The 27,627-nt window shown below is 37.6% G+C and overlaps 1 protein-coding gene and 1 long non-coding RNA gene across 2 annotated transcripts in view; both read right to left on the bottom strand.

The window, feature by feature from the left end:
• DOK6 (docking protein 6) overlaps positions 1 to 27,627 on the bottom strand; it is a 363,336-nt gene that overhangs the window by 204,459 nt on the left and 131,250 nt on the right. The window contains exon 3 of the mRNA XM_045459263.1: positions 18,423 to 18,537. Within this exon, the coding sequence (XP_045315219.1) occupies positions 18,423 to 18,537 (115 nt within the window). The remainder of the gene's footprint in view (positions 1 to 18,422; positions 18,538 to 27,627) is intronic.
• LOC123588388 lies at positions 8,913 to 10,890 on the bottom strand. Its single transcript, XR_006707827.1, has 2 exons — positions 10,535 to 10,890; positions 8,913 to 10,314 (listed from the first exon to the last, which is right to left on the bottom strand). It is a non-coding gene; the product is annotated as an uncharacterized LOC123588388 (long non-coding RNA).

Here is a 27,627-nt window from a genome sequence, read left to right as displayed (position 1 = left end):
AAGTAAATGTGGATGGATTGAGTGGGAGTTTTAAGGGGAGAGGGAAAAGGACACAGACAATACCAGTGTCTTTCTACTCAGAAGTGAGCGGTGGAATCAGGTGTTACCTGGTCAAGTGTGTTATTAGCTGCATCTCTGGAGCGAATCTTAACATAGGGCTGATTTTCACTTTGTCCAGGAACGGAGGGATGGTGCCGCATTTCCCTACTCCATATCTCAAAATTCACTTAGTTTTTTCCCTGAAAACACTGCTTTACCCCTGCCCTTTCAGTGAATTCATTTTCATAGAGATGATAATTATACATTAAGGTTTGGAAACAAAAATTAGACAGGTTTCAAAGTAACTGAGGCTGAGTCTATGAACATTTTCTCATTAATGTTTCAATATTGTACCTGAATACTGAGTCCTGGGCCTGGTCCAAAGGAAGCATACAATAAATGATAATAATGCTGCTAACATAGGGAGAGTTAACCGATTTGCATTTTTTTCTGAAGCAATTACGATATTTGCTTAAAAAAATACTTGAGAAGTCTTGAACACTTTTTCCCAGCTTCAGGATTTGAACTACACATGTAGCATGCCCATTTGGCCTCACGCTTATGGATAAATATTTATTATTAATAATGGCTATAGTGAATCTCATTGCAGGGTTAGCTCGGTATAGATGGGCTCCTGTGAAATTTATTCTCAAAAGCAGAAGTATCAACCAAAGCAATTTAAGGTGAGTTACCCTTCCAAGATGTGTAACCTGAGAACTTGATCAAGCCATAGATTTTATTTTCCTGACAAATTAGAAAACAAACTTACTCTCTGGCTGTAAAGCATGCTCCTCTTAGGATTTTGACTCATGAAAAATGTAATAAAGCAACTCCAACTTGTGACCTTAAAGTGAATTCTAATTTGGTCCTGACACTAATAAAGAGTTTACTGCGTTCTTAGGTCACCTACTGCACTGCTTTATAGCCTTTCAAATGGCATTTGGGGGCATTTACCAATGTGATAAGGACACAGAAAATGCTAGAAAAAAATTGAAGAAAACTAGTTTGCAGATATTGTCTAGAGTTGCCTAGCCAAATTGTTCTAAAATTTATTTCAGCCTTTAGTGTATTTTAATAATGACTTTGATAGCATTAAAAAATAAAAATTTATAAGTGATACTAAGTAGAATAGGATGCAGAAGGAGATTTAAACAGCATTGATCTTCAAAAATGTTCAGAAAGGCAGATGCGGGAAAAAACCGTATTTAATAAGATTAGGTATAATCCATGTAGCATAAAGCAAAAGAATGCGCAGAACACTATCTTCTACATCCGAGTTGGGAAGAAATTGGCTTCTAGTATGTATGATAAAATTATTCAGAAGCCAGGATTCTTATAAACTGAATAACAACTAAAGTGACATTGTGAAGGAGAAACAAACACAGTTAGGAATCAGTTAATTAAATTGAAAATACAGCCCCTAAAAAGAATCCGAGAGTAAATCTTTCATAAAAGTCATCTCTGGCAAAGCTTGGTTAATTGCATGCGGCTTAGAAATCTAACAGGATGGTCCAGTGATTAAAGGGACAGATCTCGTATTCATGAAAAGTGACACCAAACAACTTTTTGCAAAAGGATTATGATTACTTTGACATTTTCTCTGATTGCAGAAAAGCTATCTGATTTTAGATTACAAAGGCCTGAAACTTGAAAGTTTTTATTTCTTTGCTGCTAGGATTTGATATAAAAGTGGCTACAAAGGCTTGTTGTATTTAGGAAATATATCAGGCAGTTGTCTTTCTCAACTAGTAGGAAACAGAAGTGGAAATTATGATGATTTACTAAATCTTTTGGTATCGGGAGAGGATGAGTGTCGGGTGGTGAAGGTGGTGAATATCTTTGCACTAATCTCTTTACGTAAGGATAGGTTCAGGAAAGAGGGAGAGAGTTTCAGAGACCAACAAATAAAACAGACTCATTTCTGAACCGTTTCAGATGAATTCACATAAGAACTTCCCAAATAATGAAATGGCATTGTTCTTTACCCTACATCAAGAATTGATAAAAAACAGGTAGCTATTGAAGGCAAAACACTGCCGGTTACCATTCACTCGGGGTTTACTCTGTGCCACAGTCCCCATCACATCTATTTGTCAATGGCACTATAAGTTATTTCCTTTTTCAGATGAAAACAGTAAGACTAAAATACATGTAGGATAGTAGTTAGGAGTGCAGGAGTTCTGACTCACACCCGGGCTCTAACACTTGCCAATTATGGGCATCACAACCTCTCTGTGCCTTCATTTCATGACCTCTACGATGGGAATAATAAGCCTTCTAAGAGTTTTGTGAGAATTACTAGGAGATTTAAATGAACGCATCGTGTAAAGCACGGCGCCAGAGGCACAGCAGTATTTGCTAAATATTAGCAGCCATCATTTAGACAGACTTAGTATTTTGCCTAGTCGCAGAGCTAACGATCAACTGAATTTTGGATTCCTGTATTTCCATTGGTCTACACTGCTTTACTTTCTTAGAAGACAAAGACCTCTCCTTGGAAATACGATTATGCCCAGCCAAGTCAATATCATCTAGGCAACACAGATGTTCAATAAATTATTTAGACCTGAGTTGAACTGTACTTTATGTTATGTTTTAGGTAGATTTTATCATCTGCTCCATACACTGAAACACTTCCCTGGATACAGCACATGAAAGATCCACAATCATCATCAGAGTGTATAAACAAAGCATTGTGGGAACAGGAAAACAGCGTTTCTAGCTCAGATGGGTTTACTCCACTTTCATATGGTTCAGCAGTGGACACTAGTAATTATTTTTCAGTCTTCCCACTCAGGTACATTCCTATAAATTCTAATTTTCCTGAAATTCCTAAATGAGAACTGGTCTCGAGGTTAATAATTTTTTTCTTTTAGTTCTTACATCTGTATCCCTTAAACAATAATAATTGTTGCCCCTACCAAGTGTTCAAATCTCTGAATCTCAATTTTCCTTGCTCATTCTGCAAGTGCCATTCAGTGCCTGCAAGTTCCTTCTCTAAGGAGGCCTTGGTGACCTGCATTAAATCTAATTTGCCAGTGACCTCTGCCTCGCTATTTATAAACAAATTCAGTACAATTTAGTGAACCGCAGCTATGTTGTTAGAAGTAGTACATTTAAAGACAGGAGAATACAGCTCGAAGCAAATGGCAACAGGGAACTTAAACACAAAATCCTACTGCTTATTTCATAACATTTTTAGTGACACACTACAGAAAAATGCTTTTGGCTGCAGACATTAAGAGGCAGCTTTGTGATACATTCTGTCCAAGAAATTATAGTTATCAAAACAAGTCCTGCAGATGTCAATGCGATGTGCTTCCATAACACGAAGCTCGAATGCACAAGAGACAAAGGTTATCAGACTGTAGACTTAAATATAATTCTCTGGTCTCTATTTTCTCTCCTTATAGAGCTGGAGAAAGTCATAAAAATAAGGCGTGGGCTTATAAGCTAATAAGAGGGTGCATGCCTGGAAAACACAGTAAGCAGACAGGACTTATTTAAACAATTCAATGAGATTTCCTATGTGGGATATTCTCAGGTACTACATGTTTCTAGCATCTAAATCTGTTGAAACTGAAAGATTCAAAAGGGAAATTAACACAAAATCTGTTACTGCATTTTGAATATTTGTATGTCATAAAATTAGATTAATATATTTCTTTGTAAAATGAAATCCTCCCAAGAAGCCAGCCCAGAAAGTAGAACAGGATGAGCTTTTAGTTACATTATTTTAAAGATACTTTAAGGTCACTTTCTCTCTTTCAAAATACATGGTCGGCAACAACTTCTATATTATGTGCAAGGCATCATCTTGTATTATTGAGGAATTAACTATTTCCCATCAGGAAATTTTCCAAATACTTGAAGTTCACATCCTTCACTGAAACTATTTTCATACATTTCAACCTCAGACCAGCACCTCTTAGCTTTCCAGTTTACTCCGGTAACTATCTCAGTTCTAACATGTTTGAACTCCATCAAGACCACAAGTCCACTGTTGCTCCTACCCTGTTTTCAAACTCAGTCACCTCCCTGATGCCCTCAGTCCCCTCCGTATCTAGTTTAACTTCTACCATCAACCATTGCAACTCTTGGGCACACAAGTCCATTTCCCTGACTCTCCCCCTTGCCTCCTCACATTGACCTGCCAAAGCAAGACAGGAAAATGCATACATTTTTTTTTTACTATTTATTAATTTTTGAGAGACAGAGAGAGGCAGAGCATGAGCAGGGGAGGTGGAGAGAGAGAGATACAGAATCTGAAGCAGGCTCCAGGCTCTGAGCTGTTTGTTAGCACAGAGCCTGATGCAGGGCTTGAACTCACAAACCGCGAGACCATGACCCGAGCTGAAGTCGGACACTCAACCGACTGAGCCACCCAAGCACCCCAAAATGCATACATTTCCAAACATTGTAGATAAAGAGAAGGAGAGAAAAGAGAAGACCACATACGTACACAATATTACTAATGAGAAGAGATGTGTATACAAATGAAAGGAAATCAGAATAAGCCATATAGTAATGATAGCTAACACTGACAAGCACTTACTAAGATCCAGTCACCATGTTAGGTGATTAACCATTTTACTACTTTCTAAAATTATCTGGAAGATGTCAAGGCCAAGGTTTATGGAAGGAAAGGCACTTTCTTCCAAACACATCACTAGAACATGGGGAGTCAGCATTTGAACCCAGGCACTTAAGGCCAGAGGCTGTGGACTTGCCTGGTCAGATACAAAGAAATCTGAAATTCAAAGGGAGAGTACTCCAGGAAAATCAAATTACCTGAATGCATTCAGGGAGATACATAAAGGCTGAGTGGCCATGAAATTTATAAACAAAATATACCTCAAAAATGTACTAAGCTAAGATGGTTTCAAAAGCAACACGAACGTAAGATTTCATTTGCCATTTAAGTTGCTCTAAAGCTTAAAAACAGAAACACTTAAAAACAAGACATTCTTTTTATGAGCACTGACAATATCCTGATGCCAAACTCTGTCTAGGAAAGTACAGGAAATTCACAGACCTGTTTCAAATTGTGAACATCCTATGTGCCACAGGACACTGAAATAAAAAGTTTATGAAGATAATGTTTCAATATGCCCAGCTGGGATTGACTCTTGAAATATAAAGATGAAGATATTAACTACTATTTGTCAAATCATTCATATGTTCCAAGCCTAGTTCTTTTGATATTAAATCTTTATTACAAACCCATGATGTCAAATTGCCATTGGCGGTCTCATTTCCCAAGGAGGAATCGGAGCATTGGGAGGATCTGAGCTCAGATAGTCTGGCTCCAGAGTATGTTCTTGACCATGGCTTTGCAGGGAATATATTAATACAGTTCATCCTATTAATTGTTTAAGGGAAAAGAGCCATGTAGTTATATTGATGGCTGCCAACCTTGAATGAATGGACATATTTTAAGAATATAACTTAGCTATCCGAAACACAGCAGACTATAACCCCGTAATAGGATAAAATGAAAAACTGGGGCCATATTTCTCAAAGTAAATGTTTATAAATATAACAATGAGAAAAAAATGGCAGTTTGCCAAAGAATATAGTGTAATTTATATAAATTTCAAAAGTATGTAAAATAATAAACCATGATTTCTAGAAATAAATATAAACACCATAAAAGTATAAATCACAAATGTTTAGTAAATGAAATATGCAAACCATTATAATAAAATTTGGGGGACCATATAATCGTAACAAAAGCACATATCACATATTTATACTGCATTTCATTCATTTATTTCTAAGTTGGTTGACACACTCACAGGTGATTATAATACTATTATTTATATTATCTATGTATGATATTTTAATAATACATAAAATAATAAAATCAGTCCCTACTAACCAGACAACTGTTAGAGTACAAAGATATAAAAGGAACATTTTTCATCTCTAAGATTCCCTCACCAAGGCAAAGTCATTGATACGAATTTTCGGTACTTTATGCTTTATCGCACTGATATGTTTGTGTATGTATGTGCATGTGTGTGTATATGTGTGTGTGTTTACATACATGTTCAAAATGTTGGGCTCACTTTCTGGCACACTTTGCAAACTGATCTGCATCTTTTCAAGTCAATGGACTCAAATTTACATCATCAGCTTTAATTGCTGTAAATTATCTTTTTTTTTAAATCAATGACAAACTGGTGAACAGTTCATTATTTTTTCTATTTTATAAAAAGCACCACAGTGATTGTTTTTATACATAGATGTATCTATTTTCCAACTTTTACCCATGGTGCTTATGATGTTGGTCATCTTTGATGGTATGTCCCTGTTTCAAAGGTTGCACATGGCAATCCTGAGAGGCACTCTGGCTCATTTTGATAAATTCCTGGGCTAGTGGTGCCATGATCATGACGGTGGTGTCATGGCAGGGAAATGGCAGCCAGGTCAGCCGTGGACTGACATAGGAGCTGAGCTCAGACCAGGAAGTCTTCTTAGTCATTTTCTTTGCTGGCATTTGCATGTTGTTTCCTTAATCACTTCTTAAGTGATTCCAGTTGTTTCCGTAACTTGTGGAAGCCAAGGTACTTTCTCTTGCCCCCGCAGCCCCAACGGTGAAGATGCTCACATATTCCATGTTCATTACAAGACGGACAAAGTCTCCCTGGCCCAACTGACTCCTCTGGAAAACTTTCTCTTTATTTTAGCTTTTTGTGGCACCTCCTGTGTCTTTCTTATAAGCTGAGCTGTGCATTTAAGTGTTACATCGGGGCACCGCATGGCTCGGTCGGTTAGGTGTCCGATTTTGGCTCCGATCATGATCTCACGGTTGGTGAGTTTGAGCCCCGTGTCAGGCTCTGTGCTGACAGCTCAGAGCCTGGATCCTGCTTCTGATTCTGTGTCTCTCTCTGCCCCTCCCCTACTTGTGTTTTCTCTCTCTCTCTCAAAAATAAGTATACATTGAAAAATAAATGTTGTGTTTTACTTAGTACTTATTTCTAAGTATTTTCAATACATAAAGCCAGCCTTATTTTTCAGACAGAAAGCTTATATCCCTTGGATAATCAGAAAGAAAAAAGAAATCTGAAGCTTAAAAAGAAAGAACTTTAATTTGCCCCATTTGTGTTCAAAACAAAGTCCAAACTCTCGAACTCTTCTCAGATATTTCTATTCTTCTTCCTCTGCTCCCAAACCTACTTAAAAACGTGGCTGAATTTCATCATTTCTAATTTGCATTTATATACGGAATTCTTTTTTTCTCTCCACCTACTTGTTTTAACCCATTCAAAGCCTTTCGCAAATGGCATATTTTTTTTTAAGCCCGATTTGAAAGAGCTGGGTGCTAGTACTGGACTGGCATCGTAAATGATCACAGACTTGTGGTTTAAAACAACAGAAATGTGTTTTCTCACAGTTGAGAGAGGCTGAGGAAGAACCTAGGACATGCTTGATCCCTGGTTTCTGGTCCTGTTAGCAATCCCGGCACTCCCCGCATTGCTTGGTCGTGGGTGCATCTTTTGAATCTCTGCCTTTGTCTTGGCATGACCTGCTTCTGTGTTTCCTCTGTATCTCTGTAGCCAAATCTTACTCTCTTTTCTCTAATAAAAACACCTGTCATTTGGATGTAGCACCGACTCTAACCGAGTATGACCTCACCTTGACATGGTCATGTCTGCAAACACACTATCTCCAAGTAAAGTAACAAGAGCTGGGACCTGAACATATCTCTTTGGGGGACACAATTGAACCCATTACAAGCTCTTTTTATTATATCATCCTGTTTTTACGTTACCAGAGCATTTTGTATTAATACCTCTTCCTAACATGTTTATAGTAAATCTTTTACAAATGTATGGATATACAAGGGACAAGTTGGTAAAAATAAATTCAGTCTTGAGGTGTATTGTACTATTGAATATTAATCGTTTAAAGCATTTTCTAGAAAGCTGAAACAAAAAAAAAACTTACATATTTTTGTTAGTTTACTGAGTGGCCACTTTAAGAAACATACTCTGTTTTTAAGTCCTTATTCAACATTTCAAGTTAAAAGGTTTTTTTTCCTACATAAAAAATATTCAAACCGTTTTTCTGCTTCAAAGATTTCAAAAAGTCTGGCACCCAATTATAGATGGTTTGATTTCTTAGAAAAGAACAGTTCTGTATAACAGAGTAGCATATGGTACAATTTTAGAGTGACACATCAAAGGTAATATTCTTTATGTAAATCCTGAAAACAAAGCCAGACCACATTTTCTTAATGTACAGGAATAAGGAATGACAATGACACCTCCTTCTCTGACTCTTTTCCAGCTGACACTCTATGTTAATTGTTCATAAAACTTGGAAAGTATTTTGTCAATTCTTGCATAGACAGTAATTAGTTCTAGAAGTACTTTCCAGGGGCGCCTGGGTGGCTCAGGCGGTTAAACGTCCGACTCTTGGTTTCAGCTCAGGTCATGATCTCATGGTCTGGGAGATCGAGCCCCGCATCTGGCTCTGTGCTGACAGCATGCAACCTGCTCGGGATTCTCTCTCTCTCTCTCCCTCTCTCTGTCACTCAAAATAAATTAATTAACTTAAAAAAATTAAAGTACTTCTGGAGCCTGACTGACTTCTGGGGAAATCTCCTGGGTTGGCTCATAGAAGGGAGTTAGCTAGCTCTTCATTGTGTGAAATGACAGGCAGAAAGCCACACTGAGGCAGCAGGCAGGAAGGGCAGCACGCGGGGTGCGAGAATGGAGTGACCATGAGACAGAGTGCGGGCACAGCAGATGGCCCGTGAGCTGTAGCTCCTTCCACTGTCCACAGAGTTCAAAGGTAGGCATCTAAAGGGTGACCGGTCAAACTGAAAAAGCAAACCATTGGAATCGGGGCAGAAGGAGGTACTCTAGGGATTTGTATTAGATTTTATTCTCCAGACATCAATTTCCAGAGTATATCAGTCTTAATGAGCGAGTAAACCAGGATTCATCAGTATTACACACATTACATTTAATGGCATACACTCCAATTAAATGTTAATTAGCTTATGCATTTTTCTGTCACAGTGAACCAATTCCTCTGTGTTTTCAGTGCCCTAAATCAGAGGACCTCTTTCAGGTTTGGTGTACTGGCCACATTTCATCCTAAGACGAACTCACTTCAGCCATGATTTTGGTGGCCAGGCAGGGACTGCCTTCTACTGAATCTACAGACCATTTCACTCACCTGCATTACACATTAGTGACTGGACAGTGCAGGGAATGAAGTCATAAAATGCTGGTCGGGTCACTTCTGTCTCTGACTTGTTTATCACGCCAACGTTATAACACCATGCCCACATTTTACCGAATTAATTTAGCCTTTTTATGAGAGGGTGCAACTTAAGGTTTGGTATTTTTATTCAATGTGAGTCGACAAAGAACACTAAGAATTTAGTCCCATTACACTGTCAGTGCTACACAGCATTTCTCTCTCCCTAAAGAAATAACTTCAAAATCCCAACACATTTCAGATCACATAAGGCCACTAGATTCTGTTTTTTAATGATTTCTTCCAAATCTCTTAGCAGGATAGCTAAGGACCAGATGGTTATAAACCAGCCATTCTTTTCCACAGTGACTGAGTCAGCTAGAAATAGAAGTTGTTCCAAATTCATTCAAGTTGTCATTGGTATTGAACAATCAGTAAACAGAAATGTCTCCCATTATCCCCAAAGTAAATGGACTGCTCATAAGATGAGCTGGGCTGACATCACTTGAAACTTAAAACTGAAGGGTTATGTTTATCCACAGACCATGTAACTCTGAGCAGCAGTGGTTACTATTTTTCTAATACCACACCCAAATTTGACTTCTTAAATGCAATAAAATTGATTTTATCCTTTGTACTGGATATATACCAGCCGTTACTTTGAGTTCTATAAACTATGCTTTAACAATTTAAAGTCATATTTGACAATACAACTCAACGATTATCAAAACCTACTAGGTGTTTTCCTGGCTTACTTCTATTAAATTAGTTTTATTGCCACAAATGTGGAAAGTTGTACAACCAGCAGTGAGTACCTGAAGTAACAGAACCTTTATATGGGGGACCTTCCCCTCATTCATGAGCATAAGTTGAACCCTTCCAAAATTAAATAATCTACATGGTTCAAAGGATCTCTTAATTGGGAAATAGAAATGCTTTTTAAAAATAAAAAAATACTTTTGGTGAAATCATGTACACACATTGTATTTATTACACTGTATTTATAATATTGGGCTACATTTGTAGTGAGTTCCATTCATCTAACTCCAAAAACGGTATCTTTTTTTTTTTTTTTTTTTTTTTTATTTTTGAGACAGAGACAGAGAATGAACAGGGGAGGGGCAGAGAGAGAGGGAGACACAGAATCCGAAACAGACTCCAGGCTCTGAGCTGTCAGCACAGAGCCCAACGCGGGGCTTGAACCCACGGACCGTGAGATCATGACCTGAGCTGAAGTTGGACGCTTAACCAACCAAGCCACCCAGGCGCCCCCAAAAACGGTATCTTTGTCTGGCATGTAAAGCTGTAACACAAAGGCATAAGTTTATTTCTGTTTACAGGTTCTGTGCCACAGGTGAGAACCAACATAGGTTTTGTAATTGCATGTATAACAAAAGTGCTAATCAAAGTAAAGACTTCGATGCATGCCTATTACCTTTCATTTTGATTTGAAGAATAATTTTTGACTGTATCCTTTTTGAACTTATTTGTGGTAAGAAGGATTATGTGAAGTGTGAGAAGCAGAAAACCACAGAGAATCCTCTGGATTAAAAATGCTTTGTTAGGGGCGCCTGGGTGGCTCAATCGGTTGAGCGTCCGACTTTGGCTCAGGCCATGACCTCATGGCTTGTCAGTGCTGACAGCTCAGAGCCTGGAGCCTGCTTCAGATTCTGAGTCTCCCTCTCTCTCTGCCCCTCCCCCACTCATAGTCTCTCTCTCTCTCTCTCTCTCTCTCTCTTTCTCTCTTTCTCTCTCTCAAAATAAACATAAAAAAAAACAAAAGCTTTGTTAAAACAATCAACAATAATAATGTAAGACCCAAATGTATCTTACTGACTAATACAAACAGGTATGGGGAAAAGATGTTATTTAAGAAAGTAAGATTCTCTTAGAAGTAAGGATATAGAATTTGGATAATATAATGTAGACAAACTGACATCCAGGTATTTTGGGTACAAAGTAATACTTATGCAAAATTTTTAAAAATTAATTATAAGTATATGGATATATGGGGACTTGGTATTTACTCAAATATTTTTCATTTTTAATATGGGGGAATTTATTCAATTCATGGATATTTCATTACATATTTTGGATGGAAGAAATTATAAAAATAACTTCATTATATTATGGATAAATTCAGTGCTTCAAATAATTATTTCGGAAATTAACCAGGTTGTTCAGACGCTAAATACAAGTCGCCTTAAATTAGTTGGAGATAAGTTTCCAGATTTCACATACGGGCATACCACGTTTTAGTATGTTTCGCTTTACTAGCACTTTACGTGCTAAGCTGATGTCAAGGTGTTTACAAATGGAAGGTTCATGGCAACCCTACATCGTAAAGTCTACTGACATTATCTTCCCAACAGCATTTGCTCATTTTGTGTCACATTTTGGTAATTCTGGCAACATTTCCCACTTTTTTGTGATACTGTATTTGTTATGGTAACTGTGATCAGTGATCTTTGATGATATTATTGTCATTGTTTTGGAATGGCGCAAACTGTGCCCATACCAGATGGCGAGATTAACTAACAAATGCTGCGTGTGTTTCTGACTGTTCCACTGTCCCCATCTCTCTCCTTCTCCTCAGGCCTCCTCATTCCCTGAGACACAATACTGAAATTAGGCCTATTAATACACCTATAATGGCCCCTCAGTGTTCAAGTGAAAGCAGGAGTCACACATCTCTCATTTTAAATCAAAAGCTAGAAATGATTAAGCTTAGTGAGGGAAGTATCTCAAAAGCTGAGACAGGCAGAAGTTGTGACCTTAGCCATGTTGTGAATGCAAAGGAGAAGTTCTTGAGAGAAATTAGAAGTGCTACTCTTGTGAAGACAGGGCTAATAAACTGTAACAGTCTTCTTGCTGATACAAAGAAAGTAGTGGCAGTCTGGACAGAAGATCAAACCAGCCATGACATTCCCTTCACCCAAAGCCTAATCCAGAGCAAGGCCCACACTCTCTTCAGTTGTTTGCAGAGAGGTGAGGAAGCTGCAGAAGAAGTTTGAAGCTAGCAGAGGTTGGCGCATAAGACTTAAAGGGAAGAAGCCATCTCTGTTATATAAAAATACAGGGTGAAACAGAAAGAGCTGATGTAGAGGCTACAGCAAGTTATTTAGGAAAGTGAGTTATTTCATGAAAGTGGTGGCATGAAACAACAGGTTTTCAGTATAGATGGAAACAGCCTTCCGTTGGAAGAAGATGGCACCTAGGATTTTCATCGCTAGAGAGGAAAAGTCGATGTTTGGCTTCAAAGCTTCAAGGGACGGGCTGACTTGTTAGGAACTAATGCAGCTGATGACTTTATGTTGAAGCCAGTGCTCACCTACCCTTCTGAAAATCCTGGGAACTTAAGAATTATGCTAAATCTACTCTGCCCGTGCTCTGTAAATGGAATACCAAAGCCTGGATGATGGCACCTCTGTTTACAACATGGCTTCCTGAATACTTCAAGCCCACGGTTGAGACATGCTGCTCAGAAAATAAGGTTTCTTTCAAAATATGACTGCTTGTTGACCATGCATCTGGTCACTCAAGAGCTGTGACCAAGATGTACAGCAAGAGGAATGCTGTTTTCATGCCTGCTAACACAACATCCATTCTACAGCTGATGGATCAAGGAGTAATTTCAGCCACAGCTGCCACCGATAGCGATTCCTCTGATGGATCTGGGCAAAGTCAACTGCACACCTCTGGAAAGTATCCACGGTTCTAGATGCCAGTGAGAACATTCGTGATTCGTGGGAAGAGGCCAAAGTATGAACACCAACAGGACTCTGGAAGAAGTTGACTCCAACCCGTGTGGATGACCTTGAGGAGTTCAAGACGTCAGTGAAGGAAATGACTACCCATGTGGTGGACACAGCAAGAAAACTAGAATCAGAAGTGGAGCCTGAAGATGTGACTGGATTGCTACAATCTCGTGGTAAAATTTCAATGGATGAGGAGTGACTGTGTATGTGTGACCAAGGAACGTGGTTTATTGATATGGAATCTGCTCCTGCTGAAGATGCTGTAAAGATTGTTGAAATGACATCAAAGATTGAGAATATTCCCCATAAACTTAGCTGATAAAGCAGACGCAGGTGTTGAGAGGACTGGCTCCAATTTTGAAAGAAGTTCTACTGTGGGTGACCTGCTATCAAACAGCATTGCTTGCTACAGAGAAATTGTTCATGAAAGGAAGAGTCAGCCGATGTGGCAAACTTCACTGTCTTATTTTAAGAAACTGCCACAGTCACCCCAACCTTCATCAACTACCACCCTGATCCGTCGACACTGAGGCTAGACGCTCCCTCAGCAAAAAGATTACTGTACTTGCTGAAAGCTCAGATGATGGTCAGCACTTTTTGGCAAAGAAGTCTTTTTAAATTAAGGCATGTGCAATTTTTTTAATGTGAAAGGTTGCATTTTATTTGAGTATGTTGAAGGTACGTGCATTTTTTTTAGCCATAATGCTATTGCGCACTTAATAGACTACAGTTTTAGTATAAACATAGCTTTTATATGCCCTGGGAAACTAAAAAATTCATTTGACTCACTTTATTGCAACATTCACTTTATTGTGGTGGTCTGGGACCAAACCCGCAATATCCCTTAGGTATTCCTATACTGCCATAGTTGAGCTCTTTTCCCTTCTTTCTCTTTTCCTTAATGACGATAAGCAGAGTCTCTTCGCCAGATACTGGGTTTCCAACATCTAAGCCATCTGCTCCTTCATTTAGTAGGCATTGACTTGAGAGTGAACATGTCCAAAAAAAAAACAAGGATCAAGGAGTCTCTTCAAGGAATAGGCAAGCTCCAGAAATTCTTATTTGTGTTCCACAACATTCTACTCATAGAGTTATCGCAGCTGGTCTGGTGGGCCATGGCAATTCACACACACAAACACACACACACAGCACAATGATCACTTACTCCCTCTCACGCTATCACAAACACACAACGATCTGTCATCTGGCAACTTAAACAATTTTCCCCATGGGGCTGCCAAATTAGTTTCAAAAAGTTGTTTTGAAAAAAAAAATATCTCTTGGGAAAAGCTGAATGATAAATATATCGTTATCACAAAACTTACATACAAATTTTGCTCATTTATTACTTCATTAATGCAACACATTTGTATTGGCACCGTGATGCAGATGAGTCTAAGGTGAGAAGGAAAACATGGTCATGTCCTCATTGAGCTTAAATATGACGGAGAGATTGTGAACAGGGTAAGTGAAGGCCAAGGTCAGGGTGCTGTGGGTGTGAAGAGCATAGGCACTGATGTGAAGGGCATGAGACACCAGTGCCAAAATTAAAGCACACGTGGAAACGTCCAGGAGAAACGGTGCGCAGGGGGCATCGTAGGCTGGGGAGGGGCTCACGCAAGGAGTCCCTGTTAGAAGGAACAACACACACATGTGTCCCCTTGTCCATGTTTCTTTGTGTTCACAAAACATACAGAAGCTACACAGGCACACATTTAGGATTATTTTTGTTGTTTGTCATTACTGTTGTCAGTTACTTTTTACCGTATTAGAATATACCAAACATTTTTTTTCCCCTCCAAGTTCCCCCTAGCCTGTCATTAACTTAAAAATATATCACAGATGACCTTAGAGATAGTATAGAGATATTTTCTACTGCAAAGATTTTTGAGATAAGTACAGTAGTAATAAAAATATTATAGAGAGATTCTGTGTAAACTTTGCCCACTTTCCCCCAATGGTAATATTTTGCAAAATTATAGTATAATATCGCAGCCAAGATAATGACGTTGATTGTGCACTGATCTTATTCAGATTTCCCCAGTTCTACTTGTACTTACTTGTGTGTGTGTAAGTTCTGTACATAATTTGCCACCTTTGTGGGTGTGTTTATGCACCATTATAATCAGGATAACTGCTCACTGCCAACGCAAGTTCATGTTACTTTTATGACCCTTCATCCCCTTGGGCCCCCACACCTCCGATCCCATTCTTAACCTCTGACAAGGACTCTGTTCTCCATTTCTAAAATTTGTCATTTCACAGATGTTACACAAATGGATTCACAAAATATGTAATCTTTTCGGATGGACGTTCTTTCGCTTGGTTGGCATAATTCACTCAAGACTCATCCAGGTTGCTGCATTTATCAATAGTGTGTTCCTTTTTGTCGCTGAGGGGTGTTTCATGGTGTGAATGCACCACAGTTTGTTAAAAGACCTCTGGCTTCTTTCCGGCTTTTGGCTATTGTGAGCAATGCTATTATGAATATTTTTTTGTATGTGTATATGTATGTGCATGAACATAAATTTCCATTTTTTTCCCGAGATAAATGTCCAAGAAGGCAATTGCTGCATTGTGGAATCATTACATGGTTAATTTTATAAGAAGCTGCTCGCCATTTTCTGAAGTGGCTTTACCGTTTTATAATCCTGCCAACAATGTATGAGGGATCTAGTTTCTCTGCATCGTCACAAACATTTGGTGGTGTTACTTTAAAAAAAAAACAAAAAAAAAACTTTTAGCCATTCTGACCGGGGCATAGTGATAGCTCATTGTGGTTTTATGGTTTTTGTTTTTTTCTCACTGTAGTTTTAATTTGCATTTCCCTAGTGACTAACTTACTTTAAACACTGGAGGCATGCATTCACACCTTCACATGTTCATTTCATATAAATGGGATAGTTCTACGCTGGGTATTTTCTTCTTTTCCCTTTTTTGCTTGCGTTTTTCCCCATCTTCCTTTTCCAACCACTTCATTACTATCTCCTCTCACCCCAGGTAACACGTGTTAAAACACACACTATCTCTCTCATTGTTTCTTTTACAAATGCCATTATTCAGTACACACTTCTCTGATGACGTGTTTTGCTTGAGGTACTAAAATTCATACAAGTGTCTTCAAGTTAATTGGCTTACTTAGAATTCTTCCTAGTGATTGCATAATATCTTGTGATGAGGATATACCGCAATTCGTTCAAGTATTTTCTTGATAGCCATTCATTGGTTTCTGATTTTGTTGTAATTACACATGATTTGCTTAAACCTACGACCTCACGTACTGGTGCATATATTCATACAGGATATGTTCCCAAAGAGGCTCACTGAGTCAAGGGTATGCATATTATTTAATAGCAGTTGTTGGTTTTCTCGAAAGAAAAAATTGAGGCAATTCACATTCTCAGTAGCCATCATGAGAATATACTTTTACATGCATTGGCATTAGAAATAAATCTGAGAGCTCCTTTTCATTTTGGCTTCAACCATATTGCTATTTTGATTTTCACATCTGTGACTGCTTTACCGTTGGGCTCTTTTTTTCCCCAAATAATTTTGCCATTTTATCAACAGACATGGACTACTGATCTTAATTAACATTGATCTAAAAAATCAAATCTGGTAGAAAAGATACTCAAATTCCCTGTTTATGTGTTTCAAGCAGTTTCTTTGTTTTCCACTGTCATGTGCCATGAAGTTAAGAAATTTTAATAAACTTGTGCCAAAGTTTCTTAAATACTTTCGCTATCAGCAAGTGAAAGCCGTCAAGCAGACCGCTCTATCTACATACAAAAAAGTGATTTAAAAAACAAATAATTCAAATAAGTCATAATTTAAACTAGTTGAAAACTCCGTGCTAGGAATCCAAATAAAACCATTCTTTTAGTTTTACACTTGGATCTATCTTCAGCCTCGATGTCTGCAAATTCCTCTCCTGGATATTAAGGCCATTTCGTTCTAACGAAGGACCCTGCATTTGTCAAAACTCTTACATGAGCCATGAAACCACCACTGCCACAAAGAAAATACAAATAAAAATAATCTTAAAAAGCTTCCAGTGTCAGACTTGTGGGTTATGACTCTTGAGTCCGAATGTCGGAAACATAATTCGATATCATTCTTCACTGAAATAACAGACTTCAGCGTTGCCTAAGCATACACACAACATGGCCCAGGATAATTTCAAAAATGTAAAGCAGCACAAACATACAAACAATAGTGAAAATTATCTTTTATCTTTTCTGGAAAACCAATTTTCTGGTTGTTAGTTTCAATAGGAGACAAGAGCTAAGAGCTCAGAGAAAAGTGAACCGGTTAGACAGGAAACATGAAGGCACACACACTTTTAGATGTGAATAACGGCAAGGTTGGGACAGGTTCCGTTATAAAATGGAATTGATATCACCAGTTACCAGACTTCTATGCGATGCCAAAAGTCAATTTTAAATGATGAAATGAGTCCAGATGACGGGCGGAGAGAAGGATGGCAAAAGGGATTAAAAGCATCCAAGGAGAGAGAAACACTTTGATAAGTCCCAATTCACTTCAGCAAAACTGAGAGAAGCGTAGGTGAGGAGGTGTGAACCATTTTATTCGGACAAGGCGAATAAAGAATAAGAGAACCTGGTATGAATGACACCTAGAAACTTCATAACTCCAGAAGCTTTATTTCCTTTTTGAAAAATAGTAAGGCTTCTACTAAAGACCTAACTATTACTTTAAACTCACGTCTTTTGAACCCTTACTGTCTTTTGCTTCCATCCACTGTAAAAGGAATGCACTCCTCCACTGAGCAAAATCTTTAAAAAGCTGTAATAAGCCAACTAATACGTTACTTAGTGCAGGGATTTCAAAATGAAAAATACTGCAAGTTCGAACTATAAACTGCCTTGTGTCTCGATGATGTCAGAGTGCTTTATGAGCTGGGATGCCAAAATTCAATCTGAAATGTATTCCCCTGTAGTACTGAGAAGCCATGAAAGCAACCAATTGCTCAAAGTTCTGTTCTGGAATGTCTGGGGACTTCGGCTGTGCTCTGCCACACTTTCGTGGCAGTGCAATTATTTTCCCACCGAGTGCCTACAGCCGCACCCGGCAAGAACCAGAGTACGAGTCGCAAGCTTGCCCTGACAACAGCTCCCAGGCACCGTTTACTTAATTCTTCAAGCTCGCATGGAAACCTCCAGAGTCCTCTGACCACCTGGGGGCAAAATCCAGACACAGACAGATGACAAACAAGCGCCCAAAACATCTGTAGAAATCAGTATGTTGAGCTTCCTCCTAAAGTCTTCTACAGCCCAGTCTTACCACAAAACGCCTTCCTAGTCAGTGGTGTAACTTCATCCAACTGGGCCATTGTCTCGGGCGCAGTTCAATTTCCACAAACTGTAGACAGAGGCTGCAATTGCTTACCTGACTCACAGGCAAATGTCTTTGACGTTTCATCATGAAAGATAATTGCTACTGCATGCTTCTTTGTCTCTCGAGGCAGTCTGGTTATATTTTTGATGTTGTGCAGTTCAGTTACCTTGAAAGAAAAATATTTTTCACTTAGTGTATAATGGAGGCTGTATACCAGAGTGCTGAAACAGAATAATCCATTATTACTCTCTTAAACCAATCTCCACTGAACATTTGTACTCGTTTCCAAAGAACTGTAGCCAAAAACAATACAGAATGAAAAAAAACAAAACAAAACAAAAGATGGCTTCTCTTCCGCCCTCAGTTTTGATCTTTGCTGAATTTCATAACTCCATGAAAGCAAGGACTCTGTCTTCTTATGAAAATTGTATCTTCTGCCAACAATAGCTGGCGTGGCATATAGAAGATTCTCAGTAAATTTTTGTTAAACACTGATTGGATTTAATAACTCACCCCTCTCCTAACTCTCAACCATGGTGCAAGTTCCTGGTAAGACCATAGTGACGATGCAAATGGCACCCGTCAACTGGTAGAAAAAGTGGCTTGAAAATTTGAGGTCCTTAAATATAAGCAATGGACTCGCTTCCCTGAAAAATGCACCTGGCGTTCATAACTTCATGTACCCACTGCTACCTCACCACATTCTCTCATTAAGGCCCACCCACGATTCATGCACCCAAGTTAGCAATTCCTTATTCATTTGGCAATTAGTAAACATTAAACACACTTATTTACTCTAGCTCCAAACTTTTTATGGAGCACACGGTCTTCTGCTACAACTTGTGCACTTTTATTTTTCTCCACAGTCCACAGAAATGGGAAATGTCTATTCTCCCAATTGCTCTGCAGACACATGGCAATAATACTGTCGTATGAGGTAAATTTTTTAATTTGCTTCTCAGCATGCTGCATGTTGTTACTTCTTCTAACACAAAAGGTCTGACAGGTTTGTTCTCATTTGCACTTAGTTCAAATATTGAAAAATTTCCCTCGAGGTTCCTTATTTGACCCATGTATCGATTAGAAGTGTGTTGTTTAACTCCATACATCTTAGGATTCTCCAGCTATCTTGCCATTATTGATTTTTAGTTTATTGATTGATTGATTGATTTTTTGAATTTTAGTTTAACTCCACTGTGATCTGAAAGCAGATATTGTACAATTTCTATTCTTTTAAATTTGTTCAGGTATGTTTGGTGGCCCTGAATGTGGTGTCCTTTGGTGAATGTCCTGTGAGAGCTGGGAAGAATGTGTTCTGCTGTTTGATGATACTGTCTGTAGATGTCTATTATATCTAGTCGACTGATGGTGCTGTTGAGTTTAACTCTGCCCTTACTGAATTTCTGCCTGCTGGATCTGTCCATTTGTGATGGAGGGATATTGAAGACTCCAACTATGATAGTCGATGCATCTATTTCTCTTTGTAGTTCTATCAACTTTTGCCTCTGTTGTTAGGTGCACCCACATTAAAGATCTTTATGTCTTCTTGTAGGATTGACCAATTTACAATATGTAATGACCATCTTTATTCCTGATAACTTTCCTTTTGAAGTCTTCTTTGTCTGAAATTAAAAAACTACCTCCCCTTTTCAAATTAATGTTAGCATAGCATATTTTAACGAAACTTTTAATTATATTTTTTACTAATGTTAGCCTTATATATTTTTTCTATACTCATTTACTGTTAATCTATGTGTGTCTTTATATTTAAGGTGGGTTCCTTTTTGAAAACATGTTGTTAGATCTTGTTTTTGGATCCACTCTGACAATCTCTGTCTTTTAATTGGTGCATTTAGGGGCGCCTGGGTGGCTCAGTTGGTTGAGCATGTGACTCTTGATTTTGGCTCAGGTCATGATCCCAGGGTCATGGGATCGAGCCCCACATCAGGGTCCATGCTGAGCGTGATGCCTGCTGGAGAGTCTTTCTCTCTCTGCCCCTTTCCCCCTGCTTGCATGTGCTTGCTCTTTTTCAAATAAATACGTAAGTAAGTAAATAAATAAATGAAATAAAATTGGTGCATTTAGACTGTTGATGTCTAAAGTGATCATTGATGTAGTTGTACCATCTACCATATTTGCTGCTGCTTTCTCTTTGTTGCCCTTGTTCTTTTTTCCTATTTTTGTCTTGTACTCTTTTTCTGCATTTTATTATTTTAATTGTGCATTTTATATGTTCTATTTTTTCTCCATTCTTATAATTTTGTCTTCATAGCCAGACGTGTGTGTTGGGTAAAAAAAGGTAGGCCATGGCTGGCCTGGTGGTGAGGTGGGGGGGGGGGGGGGGGGCGGGGCAAGCATTCGCTAGTTCTAGGGTAAGGTCTCAGTTGTTTTTTTTTTTTTTTAAGGTCTCAGTTTTGGACTTAACAGGTGGACTTCGCAAGTGGGTCTCAGTCCTTCCCGCCTTAGGTGGGAAGGGATGGCTAGAGTGGACAGGAACTGGGTATTTCCCTTGTCTTTGAGAAGGGTACCAGCTTTGACTTGCTTGATCAATGTTCAGTGCTTGTTTTTTTAATCACACATGCTTTAATCGCAAGTGCAGGATGTTGCTGAAAAGATTTAATTCCATCCATGACTCGCAACGCCATCCTAGAAGCACTAGCAATCACCAGCTAGTGTCTGAGGTGGAGAAAAACGTACAGGTATATTTCATGTATTTTTAAATTTTTAGTCCTGCAATTTTGAAGATGCTACCTTTGATGCTGATGAGGACATGATAGCAACAAAATAATTAAAAGCATCCATTCAAGACCAAAAATTGTACCCATGCCATGGAAACTAATGTCTGTGAAATAAAACTGTGAGGAAAACCTGGTTATTTGTCATGTTCCCTTCTAAAGTCTGTAGTGACCTAGACTCAGCCTCATAAAATAACAAACCCATTTCTCAGGGTTGCTGTGTAGGCTGTCCAGAGGAGCCTTTTTATTCTCTGTCCCAATGATTTTACAGTTCTGTCACACTGCTGAAAAGTTCATTTTAAGGCATCTTTTTTAGGTGTTTGTTTTTCTATTTGTAATTATCTCATTAACATTAACATGCAAAATTGGGGCGCCTGGGTGGCTCAGTCAGTTAAGCATCTGACTTCGGCTCAGGTCATGATCTCACAGTCTGTGAGTTAGAGCCCCGCGTCGGGCTCTGTGCTGGGAGCCTGGAGCCTGCTTCGGATTCTGTGTCTCCCTCTCTCCCTGCCCCTTCCCCACTCATGCTCTGTTTCTGTCTCTCTCTCTCAAAAAAATAAATAAACATTGAGAAAATAAAAAAAAAATTAACATGCAAAATTAAAATCGGTAAAATAAGTGATTTTAAGCAAAATAACTGAAAAAGATTTGCTTCATATACATGCACATACACAAATATACATATACTATGTATGTTTTTTTATATCTACTTATATATCTATGTATCTGAAAATACTCATTTCCTTTTCCAAGAAAGAGAAATTAGACACCAATATCTCACAGTTTCAGAGGATCAATACCTTGAGGAGAAGAGTAAAAATGCTTTTATTAGAACAATGACTCACATATTATATTCAAAGTACCTTAAAGCATATTCTCAAATAAAGTTAAATTCTTGAATTTTTAAATGATTTTTTAAGTGACTCAAATAATATTTAACTTGATTTTTATCCTAACTTAGCAAATTGAAGTTACGTTTGAAAAAGATTATTTTCAAGTGCTATTGATTTTAAGTAAACAAAGGATCTTACCCAAATTAAGTAGAATCTAAAAGCAATGAAGATTATGTGTTGTGCAAAAATTCATGCAATTTCTGACAGGTGAACTTAAAAGTTATATGCTGCTATATAAGCTATATCATGTGTAATATCTAGTTGTACAAAACAGTATCATACAAGCATTTACTATTCTGCAAAGGGTCATCCCCAAATATTTTACTTACAAATATAAAAGAATATTAGAACAGACATCCTGAGCTCCATCTTTTTTGTCCTCTCATAGCAAAAATCAACAAAACAAATTAATGGATAGCTTAGCAAAATGCAGCCAGCACTGGGGATTCTCCAACTTCTGTGCCTTAGGCAATCTGACAGATGATGTAGTGTGAACACTGTGTTTGCTCTTCTGTAAAATTTACATTTAGAAATTTAGAAATGCAGACAACCTCCTTAAGCAGACATTGCTACGGTGGTTTCCAGAATAGTGCAAGGCTCTTGGTTGCTGACCAAGAGTGTGATGCCATGCACTTCAGCATGTGCTCTAAGACATTAAAGACAGGCCAGGAGAGCAAAATATTCAAGAAGGGGATAAAATTCTGCTTCTCAGGTTGTCTTGGTTAGGAAATGCAAGTATTATACTAAATTATAAAATGTTATAAAATCGTACCAGAAGGCTTTCTAAGAAGTTTGCATATCTCCAGAATTGTTCCTTTAAAAATTTTTTTAAAAAAATGTTTATTTATTCTTGAGACAGAGAGACAGAGAGACAGAGCACGGGCAGGGGAGGGGCAGAGAAAAAGAGACACAGAATCCAGAGCAGGCTCCAAGCTCTGATCTGCCAGCACAGAGCCCAATGGGGGGCTTGAACTAACGAACTTGGAGATCATGACCTGAGCCAAAGTCAGACGATTAACCAGCTGAGCCACCCAGGCACCCCCAGAACTGTTCCTTTTTAATAAAAATACATCTTAAAAAATATTTTTGAATCATAACAATTCAGGTCAAGATCTAATATATCTGAATCCCCTATCTTTACATCGCCCTCTTGGTACTGTAGGGATTTACCATTCAGTGGGAACTTGGTATTTTCTGAGATAAAAACTACTTTTAAAATAATATTTTTTAATTTTTAAAAATAAAAATGTTTTTATTAGTCTAAAACCTATCAATGTGACATAAAAATAATCAACACATTAAAATTGTGAAATTCTAGAGCATTTCAATAATATACATCAATAAATTATTGCATCATTTAAGAATATATATTTCTAAATACTGCTTATTCACGTGGCTATAGAAGTACAAAATATAATTAAAGTTTAATAAAAGAGTTAATTACTTCAAATGAATATGAAATTAGCAGAATTTAATGGAAGGAAAGTTACTTCAAAAGGATTCAGGCAGTTCAGGTCTAAGTCCATAAATGACATGGTCAACAATTTAAAGGTGTTATTAAGTGATACAATTAAAACCCAAATATAAACATACATAAGTGGTGACTTTGCTAATCGGAGCTATTTCATTTTCATGTCAAGGAGTAATCCCTAAGGAATTCACAGTGATTGAGTCAGAAGGTTCAAAGATGAAACACATAACTTTTTTCTGTAGGAAAAAAAATTACACTTAATTTCTGTAGGAAAAAATTTATATTTTGAGTTGATTTTTGTGTATGGTATAGAAAAGAATTCAATTTCATTCCTTTGCACGTGGATATCCAGTTTTCCTAGCATTTATTAAAGACACTGTCCTTTCCCCCTTGTGTGTTCTTGGCATTCTTCTCAAAACATAGTTGACCGGTACACATTATTATATACATATATATATATATACACACATATATGTGTGAGTATATGTATTTCTGGGCTCTCTCTGTTCTGTTCTATTGGTCTATGTGTCTGCTTCTATGCCATTACCACACTGTTGTAATTACTACAGCTTTTAATTACCATATTCTCTAATATAATTGGAAATAAATAAATACAATGTCTAAAGTTTTGTTCCTTCTCAAGACCGCTTTGGCTATTCAGGGTTTTTGTGGTTCCATATAAATTTTAGAATTTTTTTTTCTGTTTCTGTGAAGAATGTCTTTGAAATTTTGATAGGGATTGTATTGAATCCATATATCACTATGGATAGTATGGGCATTTTAACAATATGAATTTTTCCAACCCACGAGCACAGGATATTTCCATTTGTGTCTTTTCAATTTCTTTTGTCAATGTTTTATACCTTTTAGTAACAGATCTTTCACCTATTCAGTTAAACTTATTCCCAAGTGTTTTATTCTTTTCGATGGTATTTTAAATGGGATTGTTTTCTTGATTTCCTTTCTGGAGAGATCACTGTTGCTATAAAGAAATGCAACTGATTTTTTAATGTAGATTTTGTACTCTGCAACTTAATTCATTAGTTCTTTTTTTTTTTTAATTTTTTAACGTTCATTTATTTTTGAGAGAGACAAGGGTGCCAGCAGGGGAGGGGCAGAGAGAAAGGGAGACACAGAATACAAAGCAGGCTCCAGTCTCTGAGCTGTCAGCACAGAGCCTGACGCGGGGCTCAAACTTATACTCTGTAATATCATGACTTGAGCAGAAGTCAGACGCTTAACCAACTGAGCCACCCAGGCACCCCAATTCATTTATTAGCTCTAAGAGGGTTTTACTTTTTTTTAAGAAAAGAGTCTTTATGATTTTGAACATATAAGATCATGTCATCTGCAAACAGAAATAATTCCACTCCTTTCTTTCTGATTTTGATGCTTTTTATTTCGTTTCTTGCCTAACTGCTCATTCTAGTACTTAGTAGTATGTTGAATAGAAGTGGGCATCCCAACCTTGTACTGGATCTTAGAGTAAAAGCTTTCAGTTTCCCCCCACTGATTATGATGGTAGCTGTGAGCTTTTCATAAACATCTTTATTTTGTTAAAGAAATTTCCTTCTCTACATATTTAATTGAGAGGTCTTTTAAATCGTGATTGGACGTTACGTTACACTTTGTCAAATGTTTTTTCTGCATCTATTGAGATGATGATGTTTTTGATCTTTCACTCTGTTAATGTGAGGTATCACACTGCTTGATTTGCATATATTAAACCAAATTTGTATCTTAGGGATAAATCCCACTAGGACATACTGTGTAGTCTTTTTGATGTGTTGTTGAATTTGGTTTGCTAGTATTTTTTTTTTAATTTTTTTTTTCAACGTTTATTTATTTTTGGGACAGAGAGAGACAGAGCATGAATGGGGTAGGGGCAGAGAGAGAGGGAGACACAGAATCGGAAACAGGCTCCAGGCTCTGAGCCATCAGCCCAGAGCCTGACGCGGGGCTCGAACTCACGGACCGCGAGATCGTGACCTGGCTGAAGTCGGACGCTTAACCGACTGTGCCACCCAGGCGCCCCGGTTTGCTAGTATTTTATTGAGGAGTTTTACATCTATGTTCATCAGCCTGTATCTTCTTTCCTTGCGATGTCTTTGTCTGGCTTTGGTATCATGGTGACGTTGGACTTATAACGTGAGTTTGGAAGTATTATTTTTAATTCTATTTATTTGTTCATTTGAGTATAGTTGACACACAACGTTACATTAGTTTCAGGTATTCAACATGGTGATTCAACAACTTTATACACTATGCTGTGCTCACTAGAAGTCGAACTACCATTTGTGAGCATGCAATGCTATTACAATACGATGGCTTCTACTCCCTACACCGTACCTTTATTCCTGTGAATGGGCAATCATTCCAAGCAGGAAGTCTGTATCTCCCACTCCCTTTCACCCATTTTTCCCATCTTCACACTCACCTCCCCTCTGGCAACCATCAATTTGTTCTCTGTATTGATATGTCTGATTCTACTTTTTGATTGTTTATTCATTTGTTTTATTTTTTAGATTCCACATGTAAGTGAAATCATATGGTCCTCGCAAAAAAAGCTTCTGCACACCAAAGGAAACAATCAACAAAATGAAAAGGCAATCTACAGATTGAGAGAAAATATTTGCAAGCCATGTATCATGCAAATCACGGTAAGAGATTACTATCCAAAATGTACAAGGGACTCATGTAACTCAATAGCAAAACAACCCCCCAAACAATCTAATTAAAACATGTGTAAAGGATCAAGGTGAAAGAAACATATATAATGAGATTACTCTGAATTTTAAAGTATCTTTTATAGGTTTGCTGTCATGACAATTGAGATTAGATACCTGCCTATATTTAAGTGCTCAATTTCCTTCTATAAACCTAACTACACCTTGAAAAGTGAAAAAAGTTAACATTTAGACTTTTAAAAAGTAGATCAAAATGAATTAGAAAATAAATTGCACTCTCCTTTTTTATTATTTACTAATACTTCTTTTAATCCTGGTATTTTACTAATTTTTTATGGTTGTTTTAATTAAGTCAAAGATTTTATTTTTGAGAATAAAATGGTACATTCTAGGAACTGGTTTAATAAAATGTCACTTTATTAAAATAGAGAATATTGATCTTTCTAGTAAGAAAAGAAGATGGGGATTTTACTATTTTTTAAAAATTATTACAATTAATAAATCTCAATCTTTCCATGCTTAAATCCTCAGCTTTCATAATAAGAATTTAAATACTGGTGTCACCCTATGCATTGTATGCTCCAATACCTGGGTGACAATATTTGCATAGGAATTTTACAATGGTGTCTTTCTAGTAAAATTTACATCAATTTTCCAGTAGCTATTTTCTTTGTATTTGTCTCCTGTCACTGAAAAACATGAATGCATAACACTAAAAAATCAATGTAATTCATTTTCTAAGCTCTTCGTGTCTCTGTGCTCTGATATTATGTGCTGTGATAGAGTCCTCCAATGTTTATTATTTGACCACCCCAGCATGTATATAATCAGTAATTACAAGCTTAGTTTATGTCTTTGAAACATATAAGGTCTCCCACATATTAAACCACCTTATGAAATGCATCATTTAGAAAAAAGTGATTATAGATAAAATTATACTAGAACTGGAATTTTCTATAATAGTCACGACTGGCTGCGTACACAGCATCTGATTCCAGCTCCTTCATTCTTACCAGAACCTAATTTTGTTCAGCTAGCTACCCCTGCATTCTACAGCTCAAGTGCCCTGGTGGGAGTCTCTCACCTTGAGTATCATGGCAGAACTTGCTATTCTTGGGCTGATGGTCTATTTGCTCATGATCAGTTTAGGAAAGAGGCTATAACCTACGTATAACAAATAAGATGTGAACAAAAGTTTTCTGGTTGCTTCTGATTAATGTTTTCTGATACGGAGATAGCCTTGGGCTAAAATCATCCCTCTTCCCCAATGGATGCTGTCTGGATGTCATCATTCAGAAATGCTGCAGCTATCATTCTACTAGGTTAAAGATGAAGGCAATCCTAAGGCGGCAGAGCAGCGATGGGGGGCAGAACAGATCCTTAATTTTCATTCTTGAACACGGGTTACTGAATCAACTAACCTTGAAGCCAGTTCCTTTTTCTGGCTCTTCTCGATATGCTCATATGCGA

Source organism: Leopardus geoffroyi, chromosome D3 (assembly GCF_018350155.1).
Source record: "Leopardus geoffroyi isolate Oge1 chromosome D3, O.geoffroyi_Oge1_pat1.0, whole genome shotgun sequence".
NCBI classification, from domain to species: domain Eukaryota; kingdom Metazoa; phylum Chordata; class Mammalia; order Carnivora; family Felidae; genus Leopardus; species Leopardus geoffroyi.
This window is presented reverse-complemented; position numbering and strand designations above follow the sequence as displayed.